General features: G+C 38.2%; 2 protein-coding genes across 2 annotated transcripts; both read left to right on the plus strand.

Annotated features, from left to right (window-relative positions):
• The first annotated feature begins 124 nt into the window (after positions 1 to 124).
• LOC146463046 (uncharacterized) lies at positions 125 to 10,106 on the plus strand. The gene is made up of 7 exons (XM_085084899.1): positions 125 to 250; positions 1,479 to 1,577; positions 3,109 to 3,255; positions 4,157 to 4,245; positions 4,843 to 4,923; positions 6,366 to 6,447; positions 9,673 to 10,106. The coding sequence occupies exons 1-7, from the start codon at positions 149 to 151 to the stop codon at positions 9,742 to 9,744; spliced, it is 672 nt and encodes a 223-aa protein (XP_084941025.1). The 5' UTR covers positions 125 to 148; the 3' UTR covers positions 9,745 to 10,106.
• A 1,640-nt stretch (positions 10,107 to 11,746) lies between these two features.
• On the plus strand, positions 11,747 to 20,987 carry LOC146463047 (transmembrane protein 26-like). Its single transcript, XM_085084923.1, has 3 exons — positions 11,747 to 13,063; positions 15,995 to 16,142; positions 16,928 to 20,987. The coding sequence occupies exons 1-3, from the start codon at positions 12,870 to 12,872 to the stop codon at positions 17,990 to 17,992; spliced, it is 1,407 nt and encodes a 468-aa protein (XP_084941049.1). The 5' UTR covers positions 11,747 to 12,869; the 3' UTR covers positions 17,993 to 20,987.
• Positions 20,988 to 22,153: the final 1,166 nt, after the last annotated feature.

The following is a 22,153-nucleotide window of genomic DNA, read 5'->3' on the forward strand; positions in this document are numbered from 1 at the left end:
ATTGCACACGACGCATCCATTTGATCCTGTGGACAAGGTAAGTGGACATGGTCGAGGTGACTCTGCAGGCGCAGATGGCGCGGGTGACTGGGGCCCTGCCTAGTCCCCAGTACCTTACTCCGCTCAACGCGCCGCCATATTTTGAAGGATGTCTCGTGTGGAAGTTTGTTCTCTCGCTTATGAGGGAAAATTCAGAGAATTGAAGGAAAAAATAGATTTGAAACCGAGTTTGGCGACAAAACTAGACGAGGTAAGAATATGCTAAGTGTGGCTTGACCGTGTGCTATATATAGGTAAATGTTACTGAAACTTCAAGTTGATGAATCCACTCAGTGTTTAGGAAATAATTTTGCTACAGCATCTTTTTATGAGAAACAATAATATTTTAATTTGTCTACGCTTTTTAAGGATACAAACCCCTTCACTTCTAAAAGCCCTCAATTTAATTAAAGGAATCTTTGCTTTGAAGAATGCGTATAAAATTAAAACAAGCAAGTGCTACTCAGCTGTAGCGGCTTCCATTTTATCCTCATACACAAAAGAAAATTGAACCATCTTTAAGTATTACGGTCTGACCATTGAAATGAAAGGGTTATTATCAGAAATATAAAACGCCCCCGTAATAATGCATTTATCGATTTAATAATAATCCTGGATACCGATTTTTGGTGGCTTTAATCCGCCTCAAGTAGACTTACATACTTTTTGAGTACACAATGTACAGTGTATGGATGGTGACTGATGTCCAAGTGTGGAGATGAAAAACGGACACTTGAGACTTAACCAAAAGATGAAAAACATGTTAGAAGTTTCAATGTCGTCAAGTCCACCCTTCTTTTTTGTCTGCTTACTGTTGGTTTGGTTGCAAAATTTAGGGTTGACTGGTTGAAGTTGATATAAAATGCAACTTATAGATCCCATTTCCTAAAGGCTATCAATGTTTCTGTTTGTTTACCATTGTAGAGGCTGCAAAATAATGTGTGGCTGGCTTGAATAATGAAAAAGGTTGAAAAAAAGTAATAAAATCGAATAGGGGGATTGGAATCTTAAACCAGGAAGCACAGTAGCAACTATTGATGTCTTGGTCCAAGGACTTAAAAAAGCAGCCATGATACTCAATAAGAAACTGAAGTGGATGATCTCACTTCCTATATATACATGTAGCTTTCAGGTTGGAAACAGATAAATTGCGTAGATGAATTTTTCAGTTAGTGCCAAAGGCATACTCTGAAAACAAAAATCTATGTTTTCCCAACAGGAGAGAACTCAGATTTTTCAGCTAAATTTGGTTGGTCAGATGCCTGTAAATGAAAGGAAAAAAAAAACAAAAATAATGTTTGATCATCTTCCCAAGGTGCTCCTAATGAAAGTTGTTTTTAAAAGTTTACCACGTTTCATTGTTTTCGTGTGACCTTGAGCTTCATATGGGAGTTCAAAAGTAAACTTTAACTTTTCACTACAACTGACTCTTTGTGCAGAATGAACGGATGCCACTCCACTGGGCAGCATCTGGTGGCCACACTGACATTGTTAAATTTCTGCTTGACCTTAGAGTGCCAGTAGATAACAAAGATGATGTAAGTTTTCTTTGTTTCTTTTGTTTTTCCCTACATGATGCATCCTTTAATACCTTTCTGTTAAATGCAGTGCTTCAGTGAAGACCTCAAGTGAAGACCACTTTAATTTTATTTTCCATTATTCCAGATTAGGGTAACGAGGAACACAAAAATTGAACTGGTTTGATAAGTTCCAAACTGAAAGCAAATTTAAACCACATCACAACAAAGTTCAGCCTTCAGTTGACATGTGGGCTGACTAATGTACATGTACAGTGTCTGCATCATTGTTGTTTATTTAACCCTTTAACCCCTAATATCAAAGAACAAATTCTCCTATCTTGTCCCCATACTTTTCTTATAAAAGTTCTAGGGAGAAGTTATTAAAATAACAAGAAAATTCAACTTGGGTGATCATATCCTTAATTCTCATGGCCTCGGGGGTGGAATAAGCATTGATATTACAAGGAGAAATGATACTGATCACTGTTAGGGCTTAAAGGGTTAAGTCCAGTGGTGCGTTCCAAGGATATTATTAATTTAATTAAACTGGGTTATTAGAAAGTTTGATCCATGATCAGATTGCATTTGTAAAATTCATAAGGCATTTTAGGCTGATCAATCATAATAATTATTATGATATGTTACTCAAAAATCAGTGAACAAATGTTGCTAGTCAAGAGTACTTACATTAGTGGTGGCAATTTGTAATGTAAACTATTTCAATTTGCCTTGAAAATAATGTTCACCTTTAATTAGTGTTTAAATTAAAAAAACATCATCAATAAAATCTCTGTTGATCTGAATAAACTTTTTTGTTGTTTGGCATAGCTTTGTGGTGCTGATTTTTTTTTTAATGAACCCCTGGCTATTGTCCTCATTGCACTGTCAATGCCAAGTCCTGGGGCACAATTTACTGGCTACAAGGACATTTTTTGGCTGTTTGAGGTACCTCAAAACACAGTTAAAAAAGCACGGAAATGTTCATAGCAGGCTGGCTATGATTAGACACTGTACAACAAATGGAATGATTGCCGCAAGACAGGCGTTATATTTTAACTTTGCAGGGTTTTTGCAAAGATTTTTAAAAGGATGTAATAAATTTGCAATAGCAGATGAACACTTGTCTTTTGAAACATGTATCTCCTCGGGAATGATGGGTGCAATTTGTGATATCTGCTGGGTGTTTTTACATTGTTAATTTTAATGGAAAGGAAATTCCCAAAACAAGGACAAGTTTCTGCAAAACATGAGGAATTTGAAGACGGTTTCAATAATTTTGGAAACATTTTTTCCCGGATAGCTGAGAACATTTAGGAGAAATTATAGAGGGTAAAAATAAATAAAGTTACCGGCTCCTAACAAGAACCCTGCTTTGCAAGAATTTTTGGACTTGTAAAACCTTTAAGTTCTGAAAGTGCATGTCTTTGTATATTTTATAGCATGTCATGTTTCAGTAATCATTTCTTTCCTTTAATGGTGCATACTAAATTATATATTATTATTATGCCTGTCAAAATTATTTTTTGGTGCAAACCTCTTTGTTTTTCAGTCACATTGGACACCACTGATGATTGCAGCATCCGCTGGTAGAGATGCCATAGTGTCGATGTTGATTGGCTATGGAGCTGATGTAAACAGTACCAATGAAGGTGGCCAAACATCGCTACATTATGCAGCATCCAGGAACAGATACGAGGTCCTTCAGAAATGTCAACTTTTCTGCTATACAGCATTATTCAGTAATCTTAGTTAATTATACATGTGTTTTTTGTTGCTATATTATTTTTTTTCTAATGGTTTTTCATACACTGCAATCTCTTTACAACTGACAATCATGTGAGCCACATCAAAACATGCATTGCATTAAAAATGCCATTTTATTTTATCTATCCCAATGAAATTAGTAATAATTACCCTAGATTCATATAATTTTTTCAAATATAGCCTTCACTGTATGGCATAATTTTACAAATAAAGCACGCAATAAAAAACTCTGTTCAGGAGATGACTGGCTGGCCAAACTTGCTGTGTGCAGTTTAAAAATTATATCAAAGCCATGCTGCCCAAGCACTACACCTCTATAACACTTTGTTGCTATGGTAGGCTATATATTTATATGTTTAAGGCCTGTTCCATATACCGCTCTACTCATGTGCCCAAACTTATTTCTGGAGCGACTTGGAAGTCAGAGATTCAGACTGTGCACTTTTTGCTGCAGAAAAGGAGTAAGCAATTTTCACTGAGATGCAAAATCAGAGATTCTGTGCAAACATTTGGCTAATCTGGTTTAATTATTGCTAAAATAATTGATACATTGTAGCAATAGAATAAGAGAAACTAAACTTTATTTGTGAATTTGCATGACTTTTTCCAATACTTATTCCAGCTTTAAATTCTAAATCTCCTGTCAGGATGAAAACAACAGATAAAACAGAATTATGCCAAAGCAATTCCCTTTAAATAAAGCACAAAGCCTAGCAGGTTCATCAGCGCTTGATTGGAGTGGCATCTGGGTCAGGCCTAAGTGTACACATTGGAGAGTATTTCAGATTTATTGAGAAAATAGCATCTGGGATGCCAATTGTTGTTGTTGTTAGATTGCAGAGGATCTCCTTCAAAATGGGGCACATGTTAATGTACAGGACAAAACAAGTGCTGGCACTCCACTGCATCGAGCTGCATCTAGGTAAGTTGACTTGTACATTCTCCTCCATTCACATTATTTTGTTCGAAGATTAATATCTTCAATCAATTTACATGTAGTATGACAAAAAGAGGAGAGAAAGCCAACACCTAGTCCTTTACATCAATACCCAATAATGTAAACAGCAGTTATCTACATGTAGTGTTGAGTCCAACCACCATGATCTTACCTGATACCACTTAGGGTGCTAAGGTGTAAAATGCCTTGTGACAATCACACACGTTTCCCACCGTACCTTTTGGGTTATTGAGCCAGAAAACATGACTTGAACTATAATTATTTTGTCAATCAACCGATTTCATTTTTTTCTCATAATTTCAAACTTTGTATCTCTGAGAGGTGAAAATGAATTCAAGCCACACCAACAGTGGAGATTCTGCTACCTTTTCAGAGGTTTTTCAAAATGTTTCAATGATCAGCCCCTTCATTTTTATATGAGAGCTCCCCACCTGCGACATGCATGCAAAAGTATGACCACTTTAATCAAGTCACATGCTTCCGTGGGATCAATTATCCCTGGGGAACTCCAAGAATCTTTCTGTACTAGAGACATTTTTGTGGTCACTTTTGTTTATGCAGGGGTCATTCCAAGATGGTCAAGCTACTTTTAAAACACAATGCTAATTGTGATATACAAGATGTTGAGGGCAACACGGCTCTGTGAGTAATGTTAACATTATTCACTCATTTACTATGGGTATTACATCACAGCTGCTTTAACTTACTAAATGTTTGAAAGGAATTTTATTTATAGACCTTTTCCATAAATGGCGATTGATTTATTATTCTTTTTGATATGTTATGTTCATTTATTAGCCCTTAACTAACTTCATTTTAGAGTTATTTACGCAAAACAAACTTATTATTTATGGGCTTCCATTTATGAAAAAAGTGTATACGATAGAAACAGTAACTGTTTATCATTCATGCCTTTAGTCATTGATACTTTATTTCATAGATTGTGTGAAAAACTGAAACGGCTTTACTGTATTAGTAACTAACAAGATTGCCACTGTTTGCCATAACTTGACTATTTTAAATACTATGATTGCATGTGTAGTTAGAAAGAAAAGACTCTATATCATGTTAAACCAGGAAACCAGAAAACAAAGATTCTTATAGGCCATTTTATAGTTGTGTACTAAGTGAACTGGCCTTGCATTGGAAGCGAGGCCGGGCGTGACTTTGTTTTGATACAAACCTCACTGCTTTTCATATGTAAATGCAAACTAGTTAGCATAAGAACAGCATGATCTACATATGAAAAACAGTGTCAGGTTTGTATCAAAACAAGGTCATGCCCAGCCTCCTTAGAATCCAAGACCAGATCACTTAGCACACAACTGTAAAATGGCCTATTGGCTATTGTTTATTTATGTGCTCGTTGCTTCAACAGTTCTGCTAGCATTATAGGCCATTTCTGGGTTGCTGTGAATCTCATTATGAAAGCAATTAGGCTAAGTCTAAAACGCAAAGTTTTTCACATGAAAATTAGTTTTGTTTGCATATGAATGAAAACTAATTTTCATGATAAAAACTTTGCACTTAGCCCCGGGGGGGGCTAAGGGGATACTCGTCGTCTCGCTTAGGGGTGTAAATTTTGGATTTTGGTCTCGCTTAGGGTGTTCCGGGCAAAGCACCAATATTTTAAGCCGCCAAGGTCTCATTTAGGGCTCCGTGAAGAAACACAGAATTACGCGAAGAGAAACATTAGTCAAATTTTCTTTTTAACTTGTTTTGTTTACCGCATAAGGGGTCAAAATTTGCTTAAGCCACGCCCAGATTGGTCTCCGTTAGGGGTCACAAAAAGCTTGAGCCACGCCCAGATGGTCTCCTTTAGGGGTTAAATTCAAAATTTTCGACGAGCATCCCCGTTTGTTCCATATGGGAGTCCCCCCCCCCCCCCCACCCGGGCACTTAGCCTCGCTTTTACAATGAGGCTCAAAGCAACTTGGAAATGGCCTATTGCCTTTTACATTAGTGGACAGTTGACTCTGAGTGAGATGTGATCAACTCTATATAGTACTTATAAGGTTTAATAAACATGGAATTACCCACAAGCAGTAGTGCATGGTTCTTATGTAAATTCCCTTCTTGTTCAGGCACATGGCTTGCCAGGAAGAAAGAGCAGAGATAGCTGTGACACTGGTGGAGAATGGAGCTAATATACATGTATTAAATAAGGTTAGAGCTTATTTACACTGGTGTACATAGAAATTATACAACCTGACATGTTAAACAGTGGAGCCATAACATTAACAAGTATACGAACACAAGAGTATTTAGGTCATGAGAAATAGGAACAAGGCTAGTAATAATCAAAGAGTAGGGAGTGCGTTCGATGTCACCAGGCACTCTCTCTCCTTTGCCAAGTTGGTGATGATTTTTTTTTTTTTTTTTTTTTTTTTATTTTTTTTTTTTATTGTTTGCAAAATCACATTACTTACATTACTTACAGTACGGGCTAAATATATCACTAGACAATACAGTATTCTACCTACAATACATGTTTACTGGTTACTTACGCTACTGAACAAAACAGGACTCTACTTACAATTTAATACAGATAGCCTTAAACATAACAGTAACTAGATTACTTACAAACTGCGGGTTACACGCTACTAAAAAAAAAACAAAACAGGAAAGCAGTAAGAAAAGGATGAAATTTTGTCACTGGAAGAAAAAAAAAAAAAAAAAAAAAATTGTGCGTTTTCGTTAATTTAAATTAATTTTAAATTTCCCATTTTTCAACTTTCCATTGTAAGATTAGCGCTGACTTCAATTCTAGAATATTTGGAGGTTTTTCTAACATTTTACATGAGTAGTAATATTTCTGAGTTTGTACAGTAAGGATCTGGAATTTCCGCATTAATTTTGAGTTAGTACTCGGGGGTGGATCATAGTCTTTAAATAGGTACTGTTGTTTAGATGGAGTAAAATTTACTTTGTGCTTATTATTAAACCATGTTAAGGCTTCTTGAAAGAGTTTTTGGCCTGCAGGGCACTCCAGAAATGCATGTTCCAAGGAATCAGCTGAATTACAGAAAAAACACTCCTCATTATCTGCTATTTTAAATCGTTTGAGTTCTTTTTTGGTCACTAAAATACGGTGTAACATTTTAAAGGAGAATTGTCTCAGTTTGTTGTTAGTAGAGAGGCGAGGTATATTTTGGAATAATTTTTGCCATTTACATTCTATATCGGGGTATTGTCTGGCCCAAGTTTTTATGGCTGTTGGTGTAACTTCTGCTTTTTCTTGAAAGAGATGATAATAGTCTTTACATTTCATTTTTGAAAGTTTAATCGATTTGTCCCTAGATAAGTCAAATGTATCACAATCATCGAGAATAAAGTTCATGGGTCTGGGTGTAGAAGCTGCCTTTGATTTGAGGTTTGCTGGAATTGATGCCAGGATTTGAAAATAGTTTAGAAAATTAATTTTTATTTTGTACTTGCGATTAAATTCTTCATAAGTTAGGAATTTTCCATTTTCATTCAGAATGTCTTGAATGTAGTAAATTCCATTTTCGGTCCAACTTTTCCAGAACAGCGATTTACCTTCAATAGTTATGTCTTGATTGTTCCATAAAACAAGGTCACTTTTGTATTTATCTTGGCGATTTAGACGTAATTCCTTAAAGTACTCTAGCATTTCTAAGTAGAAAGACGGTAAATTTTTGTCTAGTTTCTTTATATGATAATTACACTTGAGCAAGAAGTTAAGACCTCCATATTTTTCAAAAAAAGCATTTGGAATAGCTGTCCATGCATCGGTAGTTGGACTGTTAAGCAGTCTACCAATCCAACTCAAGCGGAGTGCTTTAACTGACGTTGCAAAATTTGGAAAGTTCAGGCCACCTTTACTTGTTTCTTGAAAAAGAACTTCCCTTTTTATTTTATCTTTTTTGTTTTTCCATAAAAAATTAAAGAGCTTGGTTTGGACTCTTTTAATAACTTCTTGAGGAACAGTCAACATTGAGGCTGCATACACCAATTTAGAGACTCCTAGAGTTTTAGCAAGCAGGGTTCTTCCCATAAGTGTAAGGTCGCGAGACAACCAGATATTTAATTTAGTTTCCATCTTTTGAATTTTTAGATAAAAATTCAAATTGTTATTTTTGTCTCTATCGTTTGAAAGATAGGTTCCTAAGGTCTTAATTGGGTCCGCTGGAACATCTATCTCTAAGGGTTTGGTTTTGTTGTTTTTCAAAGAGCCTATCCACATAGCCTTTGTCTTTTTGCTGTTTAGCTTTAAACCTGAAATTTCACCAAAGCTCCCCAAAACTGACATACTTCCACGTAATGACATCGTGTCCTTACATATTAATGTAGTGTCGTCAGCGAACTGGCTTAGCTTAGCTTCAATGGAATTAGGTAGTTCAATACCTGTTATTTCCGGATTTTGTCGTATTTTTTGTGCAAGAAGTTCTACACATAGGACGAATAATAGAGGGCTCAGCGGGCATCCTTGCCTTACGCCCCTTGATACTCGAAAATAATTAGTCATGTATCCGCCGTTTATAGCTCCGCTTTCAACATCGCTATAGAGTACTGAAATCCATTTTTGAATGTTCGGGCCAAAATTGAAGAATCTTAAAGTGTGATGAATAAAAGGCCATTCTAATGTATCAAAGGCTTTTTCGAAGTCTATAAAGAGTAGTATTCCTGGGACTTTGTTTAATTCGGTAAATTCCATAAGGTCATTTAAAAGCCTCACATTTTGACCGATGTATCGTCCTTTTACGAACCCTGTTTGGTCCGAATGAATCAGTTTGGGCATCTTCGTCTCTATTCTTTTTGCAATAGCTCTAGCCAATATTTTATAGTCGACATTAAGCAATGTTATTGGACGCCAGTTGCTTAAGACCATAAGATGTCATCCGCCCCTGCAAAATCTGCGAGGGAAGCCAGATACGCATCCCAAGTGAGATCCATTCATTCATTCGTTCGTTCGTTCAATCAACGTTGTCTCATACAATCTTCATTCCAGTCTGCATTAGGAATTGTGTTCTTTCTACGTCGAACGCAGTAAAGAATTTGTTTCTTTTACAGCTTGGATGACAGTCACCTGCCAGCTGTTTGTGTTGGTTGTTTCGCTCTTAAACTGAGTGATTGTTTGTCATGTTCAGAGTTTGCCCATGCTTACATGTAGATTAGTTGTACAACTGTCAGAGAACAGTATAAGAACAAGGGACACAACAGGACAGGTTAACAGACTAAAGATTGTTGTCATACCTAGTGTTCTCCCTTGTTTTCAGCACAACAGGTAAAACAGCTTTTCAAAGCAGTAAAACAATCAGGTGAATCGCAGCGATTTTTATTATGTCTTCTCCGTAGTACCCACATGTCACTTACAATGTACATTGAGTGTGGATAAATACTCTTCTAATACACTGTGTTTCCCTTAAGGAGAAAATGTCACCTCTGGAATTTGCCAACAAAGGGCTTGGAAGACAGCTTATTCAGATGAGTGATGAGTGACAGGTTATGATTCCTTTCAATCCAGTCGTAGAACTTGTGGCTGCAGGTTATGATGGAGCACTAGTACGTTAAAACCAGTTTGTGAACGAGGATCTCACTCCCCGTCCAGTGACTATCTGCCTGTCTCTTGTACGATGGAAAGAGGAAGCAAGGCCCTTCACAATGCAGTCAGCCATTTAATAGATTGGATGAAATTTAATATGAAACAAGGCATTGCACCCAAGGTGTTTGTGCCATTTCTAAACACTATTAATTAACGAAATCTGAATTGTAATAACTGCAATTATTGTTCTGTGGGCCCGTGGCATAAGCCGTTCATAAGGAAGCCTTTGTAGCATGCTTTTTTTTTTACTTGTGGTATATTTTTGTGCACCCTGGGGCAGGGGGTACTCCCAAGGACATAAGCTATATAGGCATGTGCCGTCCAAACAGGATGGTTTTTGATGATGATGATGATGCCAATCTTTATCGAGGAAACTAACTTTACTAGAAGTGATTTAAATAGATAACCTAAGGTGAAAGCTAACAATTACATTGGAGATCATATCGAAATAATGATAATAATAAAAATAATAATAATAATAATAATAATAATAATAATAATAATAATAATAATAATAATAATAATAATAATAATAATAATAATAATAATAATAATAATAATAATAAAAACTAGGGTGGATAAGACAATAATTCTAACAAAAGAACAGAAAAGAAATTTTTGAGCGGCGGCTGGGGTCTGGAAATGGTTATGCATTTAAAAGACCTACATATTTTGTTCTGAAATAGGGTAAGAGTTTGGAATACCGGGCAGAACACCCCCGCCAGGCCCACCAAAAATTCTGAGGAGTACACCCTCCCCTCCCCGGGGGTTGTGAACTTCCTCTTCAACTCACTGTCCAAGTCCTACCTGACGACCACCTACAACATGAAGACTGCACTGGCATGGTTGTATTTAGCTTCTTGTTTTCTCCTCTTTATATGTATTTTAGAAGAAAGAAAAGACATTTAAGTAACGAGGAACATACCTGTACAGTGTAAGAAATGACAGTCAAAGAAATAAAACGGCACGATAAATTGTAACTCGTAGACGACTGTGTATGGTATGTTTGATTGGAGTTTTGTCAGTAAGATGAAACAAAACGAGCAGGTTGTTAGAAGACAGCTCTGTTTCTATTCGATCGTGTGACACAACATGTGTTTGACCATAAACTTACAATGTAGTGAAAAGAGTTCCTCTGGGAAGGGATTTAAAAGGATTGCAAAAAAGGGTCATACAGCCGTAAACGCGGTATATTTTATTTCTTCTAGGATAACATATCGAGCTATTCCGATTCCATGTAATGCAAATGTGAGATGATTTACCTCGCGGATAAATTTTTGTTTCGTTTCACACACGTGGCTACATCCTTGGATTTATTCCGAGTTGGCCTGCGTAGCAAGCGTTCCCGTACGAACGAATTTTTCCGCATTCTGGCCGCGGGGGCGAGAGCAAAAAATCGGTGGACGGGGGTGGGAGTGGCATCCGCCGATTTTTTGCTCTCGCCCCAATTTTCGCGCGACCAGAATGCGGAAAAATTCGTTCGTACGAGAACGCTTGCTACGCAGGCTAATTCCAAGTTGAACATAGTTCTTCTAACTTGTAATTGGTAATGTTCTCCAAAACTAAGTGAAAGGTTTGTTCCGCCGGAGAGAAAATCATTTTTGACGAAACTGGTCGGAGTTTTGTTCTCATCCCTGTGTCCTGGGTGGTGCACTTCTATGACGCTTAAAAATCATAAAGGTTACGCGTACCGGCTTGTGCGATTGATCGAAAAAAGTCCTGTTCGTGTGATTGAGAATCTGTAGCAAAGCGCACCTCTCTAAAAGAACAAAAATACGTACAAGGGTTTTTCAGTTACAAGGCTACATATAGAGTAAGTAGTAAATACCCAAAAGAACCAAAAAGCAAAACTCTTTCATTATGTTTGTTTGTCGAGGCATCGCAATTGAGATCAAGAGAGGATCATCCTCTCTTGTTGAGATCCAAAAACCCGAGACGACTAGCCTGCTTTTACATCTGACTGAAATTTTCCAATGCTTGCCGGGGTTTTTTTTTTTCAAGTGTTTTTAACTTGACTAAGCACACTGACTGCGTCCATCTGAATATTATATACCATCACAGGCGAATTCATAATTGACAGGTTTACAACGTCTCATTGAATTCTGAGAAAGTTCACTTTCACAACAAAGATGCTGTGAACACAATTAATTACGGGAAGAACGGAGAAGTACGTATTTTAAAAAGTTATTTGATGCCCTTGAAGTTTGTTCTTATTTAAAGAATTTTCACCCAGTAGAAAAATCGGGTGATTAATTTAAGGAGTTGATTTTGATCAAACTGTATGCACGGTCATAATCTTTTCGCGTTTAATTAGGAGTCATTTATACGCGGGAAGCAAGGTGTTTGTGCAGTGTTTACGATTTCTTTCTGTTTACATGTGGATTATTGCAGATGTTGCTATAAAATTAAAACGCGCTGAAAGCTTCTAGGCTACAGCAAATATTACAAGTTCAATTTATTGGAAACTTTTGCGTACTCTTGAAGCTGTCTGTAGTTAATGATAACCCGTGCAATATCTGTATCTGGCAACTAGTGATCGCTCCGTGTCAGTCCAAAGTTTGGCGGCAAAGAGGCGTGTTTGGTTCACCGTTTGTGTTCGCGACTGAAGCGATTTCTTTTTAATTGGTTTTGTTTAGGTATTTTTAGCTAACGAAAGATGAAAATCCATCTCCCTAACATTATTGACTTCAATAATGTGGTTCTCTGACAGCTTGTCCTCCATGCAAGACATAATTGGGTGAGAAGCAGACATATTTAGTCCGGCCAGATCAAATGTAAATTCTCCTAATACCTTTAATCTATTAATATCCGACCATTATCCATTGAACTAAAGGCGTTAATAGAAACCCCTGGAGTGACAGCAAACTGGACGATAAACTGAAGTCTTTGGTAGCCAAGAAACACTACATGCAACAGTGTAGCAGTCGGCGTCGCTCTTACTGGGTAAACTCATCTGGCTACATCAGTATAACACTCTCTACAAATTGGACAACGCACTAACTGGTCAAGTTGATCTCGAACCATGGAGAGAATTTTCACGTACATGGCAGCGCTGTTTACACGTCTCCTTTTCTGCCTGCATGCAATTGTGATGATTTACTGGTTGGTGACTTTAAAGCAAGACCAAACGTATTTTCTATTCCTGCTGCTTCTTGTGGCGCTTCTTGGGGAGACAGTTTTCACTGTTGGAGTTCGGAAAGGTCATGAATATAGCTGGTAAGTACATCAGCGCACTTGAATAGTATTTCATGTCACTGGTAAAACCAGGTTAGGGTCGTGTATCATATGGCACCGTCACCTCGTGTCAACTGCGACGTGATACAAAAGATATGCTTTTCTCGTAATAACTTCCAAAAGAATTATCGAAAGAAAAGATATTAAAGCGACGAAATTATCGGCAGTCTGCAAAATAAAAACTTGTTTTTCTTACGTGGATCCCTGTGTTGTTGAATTTAAAAACAGTGAAAATTGCCATGTATTAAAAAGCGACACAATACAAACGAATATGAAAAATTCGTGGGTTCATTAAAAGTGACATACGAAATTTCTTTTACTCCTTACTCAAACATACCGCGTTTCGTTTGCTTTTCATTTAGAAGTCGACTTTTTTTTGGCAGCATTTAGCTTTTCCGGCTAGCGGTTTCATCGTTGCATAACTGACAATTCACCCGCTGCGATTGATTGGAACATTTCGGATTCAAAAACAAAATTCTCCGGAAGATAAGTTTACAGGAAGTTTACAGACAACTTGAAGTTTTTATTCGAGCTTGTCTCGATCGCTTTCATGGACAAGAGTCTAAAATAAACAACCGTAAAAGCCGCTTATCCCTTATTTAATTGGATTCATTGTTGTTGGGGGCATAGCAACGCCAGGGCTCCATCAATCATGGCAGTGAATCATTTTCGCTGGTGTTATCATTGTTTCTCTTTATTTCTTCTAAAATGGAAAGTATTCTCTATACTTCTATTGTTATCGTTTTTTTTTTTGTGTAACGAATATTTGTTGAAGAAAAATATTTATCTTGAAGACCAATGTTGTAAACATAAGGGTGAGTGGCGTGATAGAAACGCTTAAATTTATATTTCATCGTATAATTTTTCATTTTGTTTTTCCGAGTGCAATTTGAGTTCTTTGTTTTATCATCAGTCACTCTCAATCGCGTATGATTAAGAATGATAAACTGAAGGGTTTTTATTCATTTATAGCAGGGCCAAAAAAAATCATAACTTTCGTAGAAATGAGAGATGGATAGAGACACGACGTGACTTGATAAAAGTGTATTGCGGCTAAAATTTTGAACATGTTTGCCAAGATAGATCTTAATTGCATTTTGAAAGCCTGACGTGAATAACCTGTTGGAAGTTTATAACTTCTTTCTAAATTTGCATTGTTTTATGCAAATATTTCCGCATTAAAGTGGACGACAAAAGCGTCACTTTTTTTCCAGAAAAACACACCCCGAAACAGGTGCACCGGCAAGCCAGTTTGAATATAAACTCGAGCCGCATTAATCGCTCATATTTCCTTTTTCTTCTCAACAAATTTTCTTTGATAAAAGCAATGTAACAGTTGATGAACAGTGTAATTTGGAATCTTTGTCTTTCCTGGCATTTTCCGCAGTGCACATTAAACGAAACAGAATAAATTTCCCGAACCTTTCTCGTCGCTCATTAGATTTCATACTGTCAGTCACTGTCTTATTTCTACCTATTAAACCTTTCATTGACAAATGTTCCGACGCAAATTTTCTTCATTTCTTAGCCACGAGAGTTGAATCACGGTTTTGCCAAAAAACGTGTGCATTGGACAAAATCTTGATTTTCGTCAATGATAGAAGACTTGCAGAATCAACAAAACTGGAACTGACCTGAGGAGCGTATGTTTATCCAGCAGAAAGGAGATTTAATATTTGTCTTCGATCATCGCCGTATTGCACTGATAAATGCCTACGGAAAAGTTTAATCTGGGATCGGAAACGGTAAATGTATTTATATTAGAAACCGCACAGAAAAGACACAGTCACTTAAATCTGATAAAATCCAGCTGCCTCAAAAACACATCTCAAACGGTATTTGTTGGATATTCTAAATAAAACTTCCCTCCTGAACACAGCCTGCTTTGGATGTTGCTTTCTGCCTGTTGTTCATTAAAGCATAAGCGCGATGCTTTTTTCCTCAAACTAAAGTTGCCGGAGTAAATGAGATAAGGTTCGATTGAAGTGGGTGATTAATCATCAAGAGATAATTCTTCATAAGTTTTTATCCTTACATCAAATCATTTTAAGAATCTGCAATGTGTGCTTTTACTTCATTTTACATTTTATCAGTCCATAACTGTTGTTTATTACCCATCGCGGCACAGGTCTAATAAATGCGCTCATTCATATTTGGCTTACTGGGTACGTAAGTTAAATGAGACCGCAACTGAACGAAGCGAACTCACTGGGACGAGTAGAAAATCTTTCCACAGCCTGGAGGTAACGCGAACTCATTTTCCCTTAGATTGGATAATGGTTGTCTAATATTATTTCTTCTCTTTAACAAAGCAAACGGTTAATGTACTCTTAGCCTTCCAGAATTGAGTGGAGAGGATTCATCACCCTTTGAGAACTAATTCTTGGTCTCTTGTCAGAAGACAAGTGCGTGTACTTAACTGAGGCCCGCCATGTGCAATTTTGGTGCACTTTATCACTGCAACTTGCAGTTTTAAATGGCTCGTCTAAACCAACAGCGATCACAACTCGTTTTATCGAGGTGACTTTCTAACGTGTTTGAAATTTGAAACAACTTTGGAGGAAGGATTCCTCAGAAAACGTAGAACGATATGGCACTAAAATGGCACTGAAAACCGCAGCTGGTTTGCACGTACGCGATTTGACGTCGCAGCCTCGCGCGAGAAAAATTGCATTTGACCTTTTAAAGGTACTGATATGAATTATACGCTGTCAACAAGACAGTGATGCGATTTTAAAGACAGTGATTGGCTTTAAAAAAGACAATGGCGTGCTTTTAAAAAAAACCCGCGCTTTTGTTTCTGTTTGCAATGTACTTCACGGAGATAGACACTAGCCTATTAATTGAGCCTCAAAAAACTTTTAACAGTTTAACATGATCACTAACAAGGTGTTTTTCAATCCGTTACTGCAGGTTCTGTCCAAGTATGTTTTTATACTTGATGACAATGATACCTTGTGACTGGATCGCTAAAGTACAAGTACTAGACTGTGTTGCATCAAACCAGGATGAAAATACAGCCTGCCTCCGAGCTGTAAATGATTCAGCGGTGCTCTATCAAGTAAGTATTAAAGCCAATCTCGTACGCAGAGTCCGCAGGCACTTCGGCCAGCTGTCAGTCGCTAGGAGAGACCCAAAGAGCCCCAATTTCGTACCCAGAGTACTCAGGATATTTGGAACTGGAATTCCCCAGAGTCTCTCCTGACAACAAACCGCTGGCCAAAGAGCCTTAGGACTCTGGGTACGAGATTGAAAGAGCCTGGGAACTCTGGGTTCGAGATTGGTAAGTAAAACATATGCAAGTGTCAGAAGTGTTCATGTACAGTACGTAGAAAGGCTGTATAACCGCGTGTCTCAAGTGTCGACCTCTCACGGACCACGCAGAAGTCTTGATTTGATCGCAGAGTTGTTCGTCAGTTAAAAGTATTACGTTCATTTACGTCTACTGTCGAGCTTTCTACTTTTTTGTATCAGTCATTACGAACATAAACAACAACAAGGTGCTTTCTATAGTTACTCTCACGAAGGTCTGTAAGCTGAAACTCAGACTGTTGGATCATTACAAATCAGCTAGATTCAATTAGATATCTCCCTTTTTGGTCATTATGAATAGATTTCATTAGATAATGGAAATTGCGTTTTCCTGTGGGGCAACTGGTTATTAAAGTAGATGCAAAGTCAAAGTTCTTACATTCGTTATCGGGCCAGCTTAAATTAAAACAGGCCGAACCAGAAATAAAAGACAAATGCATGTCACAAATCAGCTTGAAGTTTAATGGGTGCCCTTTGTATTACAGGGCAGACCGTATCTAAAAATACCTTAGAACTCCTTTTTTGTTGTTTTAGTTTTTAAAAGGAATTGAAATCACCAATGATGAAAGACTGCTGTACACTATGGAGCAGGCTCTGGTTCTTATCCTCGTGATTGGCAGATGGCTCCTCCCAAAAGGAGGAATAACACGTGACCAGCTGTCCCAGTTATTGCTAATCTATATTGGTACAGCGGCAGACATTATGGAATTCACTGAGATTATCAAAGAGGACGACATCAGAAGAACGAACCCAAAAATGCTTCAGAACAATCACTTTGTCAACGCTGTAATTTTGTTTTGGAGCGTGAGTCTGTTCCAGTTCCCCTTGACGATTTACGCCATGGAAAGAACCGCGCAGAGACTGGAGAAGGAGAAGGCTCAGCTAGAAGAACAGCTGAAGAAACTCAAAGAGGAAAAGGATACACGACGGAGGAGAAATCAAGTGGCACCTTCACCTGCCTTGTATACAACTAAAAAGAGCAACAGTCAGGATGGCAATGAACGGGAAGAGGTACGTGTCAGATATATACAGACAAAATTCGGTCTGGAAATCAAACCGGAAATGACGTCGGTTACAAGCGCGGATGAGGAGGAAGCTACTATCCAGGTTCCGCACGGCAAGTGCACTGGATGTTGGTACAGGTTTACCAAGGCTCTCGAAAATTTGGCCAGCAAGATGCAAGATTACACGGAGCTTGTGAGCTTGCTTATACCAATGATGATGCAGGATGGGCCATTCCTTGTTATTCGCCTCATTGTCATCGCCTATTATCGCGTCTATCACGACACTTTGTACTTTCTCACCGTCAAGAACGCCCTAGTTGTAATGCTACAAGTGTATCGTATATTTGTGCTCTACTACAAACCACCAGAAGAAGACGTTGACGAGTTTTTTCCCGAGCATGATGCATCACACAGGCTGTGCAACGTGCAGACCGCCATTAAATCAGTACAACACACGCGGCTTGCTATAAGGCTGGTGTCTAGGCTACAGCGGCAGGCAAAATGGCGCCGCGGCGGTCGCTCCAAAAGGAGAAGCAAACAAACACAGAATGACCACAGTGAAGGAGAAAGTATGCCAGAACTTCCTGATGTCTGATGACTCTTATTAACTGTTTTAGGATTTCAGCGCGCCTTGATACTGTTCTCTTGGAGCGGCTCAGGTAGTGCGACCTGAACAAACATGGGACCTTTGTGTTTTATTGTGGAAAACAAGCAGCCAAACAAAGTCGTCCTTGTTTTTTGCTGTTTACCGATGCTCTTATATTAACCGAAACCTCTAGGACTTCTTTGAATTCAATATGTTGAGTAAAGCAACCATGTTTGTAATTAAGATTGGCATTTTTTTATTTTCTTTTTCGGTACTATCAAGTTGTGATTCGTACTTGAGTTTCTTTTAGTGGTTTTATTAAAATATGGACAATGAAAACAACTAAAAAAATTAAGGCTGCCTCATTATCCCGGCCTCTTTATTTTGGTCCAATCAACCGCCGACTGTGTCATTTTCTTTGAAAAATACCACTTTTATCCAGTCATATTATTATTAGTAGTATGAACGCACGTGAAGTAATGCATGATTTGATGTAAGTTCCAATGCAGTAGTTTCCAAATGAATGTTTTAAGACCCAAACCAAAGTAATTACTCTGGCCAATCACAGCAGATGTAACCAACGCAATGTTATAAACCAATTAGAACTCGAAGGAATACACATAACCGGCGCCAAGCGCGGGAAAACGCGTGCGAGCAGGTTAACGATTGCCTTTGGTTTTGTTTTTCATTGGTTGGAAAAGTGGCGCGAATTTTACCAACCAATCAAAGAGCGTAGTAAAGCAAAAGCAAATTAAAAGCGAAATTACTTTCGACATTTAATTGAAAATCGCTCTATAACTGGGGTGACTTATGGAATTTATTTTTGCATAATGCGTATCTGTTAAAGGTTTTGTTTAAAAGGAATAAAGGTTTATAAATAAACCGACGAGTCGTTTCTTGTGGCCTGTAAGGGTTTTGCTACTCAAACCAGACTGTATTTACTCAAGAAAATATGGTTATAAAACTACATCGGACTCCCATCAACAGAAAAAACGTGGATTTTACTGTTTCTAAAACTGCCAAATTCGTTGCATTATACTGAAAGTGGCATTGTAAACAGAGTTACTCAGGCTATTTGAATCTGAACGTTATCAGCGGGTAAAACCACCTAAGGCGATTGGAAAATGTTTATTCATTAGCAGCTAATAAGGAAAATTATTCAAAGCATTGTAGGCTGGATATTCTTCAGCTAAGTATTATTCCCCGCACCATCAATATCCGGAAATTACTGACTACTGCTGGCCGCTTCCCACTTTTATCTCGGCTCCCAATTTATAAATCCACCCTTCTATTCCTTTTACTTCTCTGGCGAACCTGTGAAGTACCAAAAATTGTTTATACATGTTTTATTTTCCGCAAAACGACTGACGACAGCCGGTATAAACAGCTGTACGTTCGCCAGCGCAGATCAGCTCATAGTCTGCGCTTTTTACCATTGTATTAACGATTTTTTACAGATTGAACGTCCAATATTTTACACCAGATATGCTGTTGGTAACATTGCTTCATACGGCGATTCGGCTCGAGAATCTTTGTGCACTGATGAGCCGGACTTATTTAAAAGCCCTTAACCGAAAATGATCGACACTCTGATGTATTAAAAAGAGCAACAAGTTTTACCACTGATATTCTTCTTACGGACTTCATTGATCATCGTTCGGGCTAATATACCGCTTTTTCTCGGCTCCGTTAATCAATGAAGCTGAATGAATTATTCATGCCGTATTTCCTTTTCATCCAGAAGATCCGTAAGCGCCCATCCACCATATACGCCAATGACGCCGTGACACTTAAATTTATTAGAGCGAACAACAAGTCAACAACAAAGTGCATGTCCTCAGTTACTAAATGCTTTCGAATTAGCCTTTTTATCAGCGCTAAGACAAAATACACAATAATATCCACGCAAATTGCCCCTGAGCCAACCAGAATCGTACACAATACCCTGTATCCATAATCATACAGTGTCTGTTCGTCTTCTTCAAAGGGAAATCCTGAGTACAGGCCAGGAAACGGTTTATCCATGTATGAACAACTTAAGCCGTTTATGTTCATTTGTACTGCCCAAAATGGGCCAAACAAATTGCAGTCAACTGAGTTCCAACGAAGCGCTAATTAGTTGACCGTCGTGTTTCACGCAGGTTCAGTTTTCGTCGCGCTGTGAATAAGCAGACTGCGGTAAAATGCGTTCAAATTCACGAGGAAAGTGGTTGCCAATATTGCGTCCACGCCAAACGCCTTTGTTTTACTTGGTAATTTTTACAGAGCATAATTTGTTAGCGTGAGTGTTTTGACACCGGTCATCTTAAACAGGAAAATTCTATTTAGTGATATTTATATGCAAAGGCAGGTCAGCCAACAAAATTGACATCGCGTCATGTGTATTTTGAAACTGAATTTACTGAGGCATAGTGTACAGTTTTTGAAACAATTAACTTACCTACACTTCTCAACTACTGACGTTTTCATTTTAAATCATTTTTAAATTTTAAATTATCTTATGCGAACAGCGAACTCCATACAACGACTTCAAGGTGCTGTCATTTGAAACTGAAATTACAAATGGAAGCGATGGATTGTTAATAAGGTGCGGCCCACCTGTTATCTTGTTTGTCTTGTTTACCTAACTGGTGCCAAGTAGCCGTCTGGTTGAATACTTCGTTTAGCAGAATAAAAAGGAGTTTTTACATTGGACTAAACTTATATCCTTCGGCCGGGTAAATACAAGTTTTAATTAAGCAGTGCGCTTTCAGTTTGTTGGCCTGCTCAATATTACTGCGGTCAAAAATACCAGTCCTCAAAAATTCTTGGGTCAGCATCATATCAATCTTTCCTGATGCCTTTAATTTTCGCAAGCGGAATTATACATAATGATTAACGACCGAAAATTCAATGACTGTCAACATACGCTGAGAACAGAGATCCCAGAGTCCGAAACCGAAAATCTATGATTACTAATAGATCCCGAAAAAAGAGATCCTCCCAAATAAGGAAACCCAGGAAGTGTTACTCATGAAACTAAATATTGGGACGCAGTGGTCACGTGACTGGTGATCGGTGAGTCAAGGCTGGTTCTACCCAGGTCGTCATCAAAAAACCTGTCATGGAAACTATAAAATAAATTTCCTAAGCCTGTGACAGCAAAGGCCTTTTCAGCTGGCTCTGTTTCCCTCAGCGGTTGAAACGAGAGCTGGTAAAGGAATGCCCTCGCTAGCCTGCGAGCAAGCTCTCCAGTAGTGGGGTCCCACGCGAGACATACATTTGAGACCGGAGCGGCTAGATCGCCCTCGCTTGAGACCCCAGATTGAGGAGCTTACTTGCAGGCTAAATTTCCCTTAGTCATTTGGAGACGATTCAATAATTTATTTCACTTTTAGCGCACAAGCTAGGTCCTTGTTTTTACATGAGCCCAGCTAAAACGCGTTCAACAATCTTTGTCACAAGTCCTTAACGAGCCCCATTGATTTCACTTTGAACTCACTTGAGCTCGTTTTTACATGCGCTCGGCGGATTAGATCCCTATAGACCTTCCAGTGCACTCATTGGCTATCGGCTAGTTTTTCCTAGAGAACAGGACTACCCTGTATTGTGTGTAGTAGTGGTAACCTTTGTACTAGTGATCCCAAAAACTAAATAAGTTAGTGGACTGAAAAGTACCTACCATCGAATCGTTACTTTCCCAATTACTGGCATATTTTGCCAATCTTGCTCTTGATATATATCTCTAATTTCGAATTCGTTCCTTTTGTTCACCGATTAACTAGTATTAAACAGGGCGACTTTTATCAGTCTTAATACTTAATTTTCCAGAACTTTTATGTTCGATATGCAAACACTGTAAAACTATAGAGTTCACACGAGGCCGGCTTCAGCCATTTTGTGACGTGTTGGGTTATAGCTAACACGTTCTGTGATCTTCAGTTGCTTCCCCATCAGATTCAAGCTAAAACCGCCGCACGATTACTTTACTGAAAGACAAAAGAAGCTGAAAACCATGCCATCGTGATGCTAACAGTTCCTTTCTCACTTTCTTGAGCTTATCACAGTCACTGACTCGTGAGCAACCGAAGATGAGCGAGTGTAGCCAGTTTTCTCCTTGGGTGGTTCGACCGATTGCTTTTTCAGAACGCTTCTCTCTCGACTACTGAAGGGACCCAGTAGTAGTCCAAA

This window comes from Pavona decussata, unplaced genomic scaffold (assembly GCF_977016875.1).
Source record: "Pavona decussata unplaced genomic scaffold, jaPavDecu1.1 SCAFFOLD_181, whole genome shotgun sequence".
NCBI classification, from domain to species: domain Eukaryota; kingdom Metazoa; phylum Cnidaria; class Anthozoa; order Scleractinia; family Agariciidae; genus Pavona; species Pavona decussata.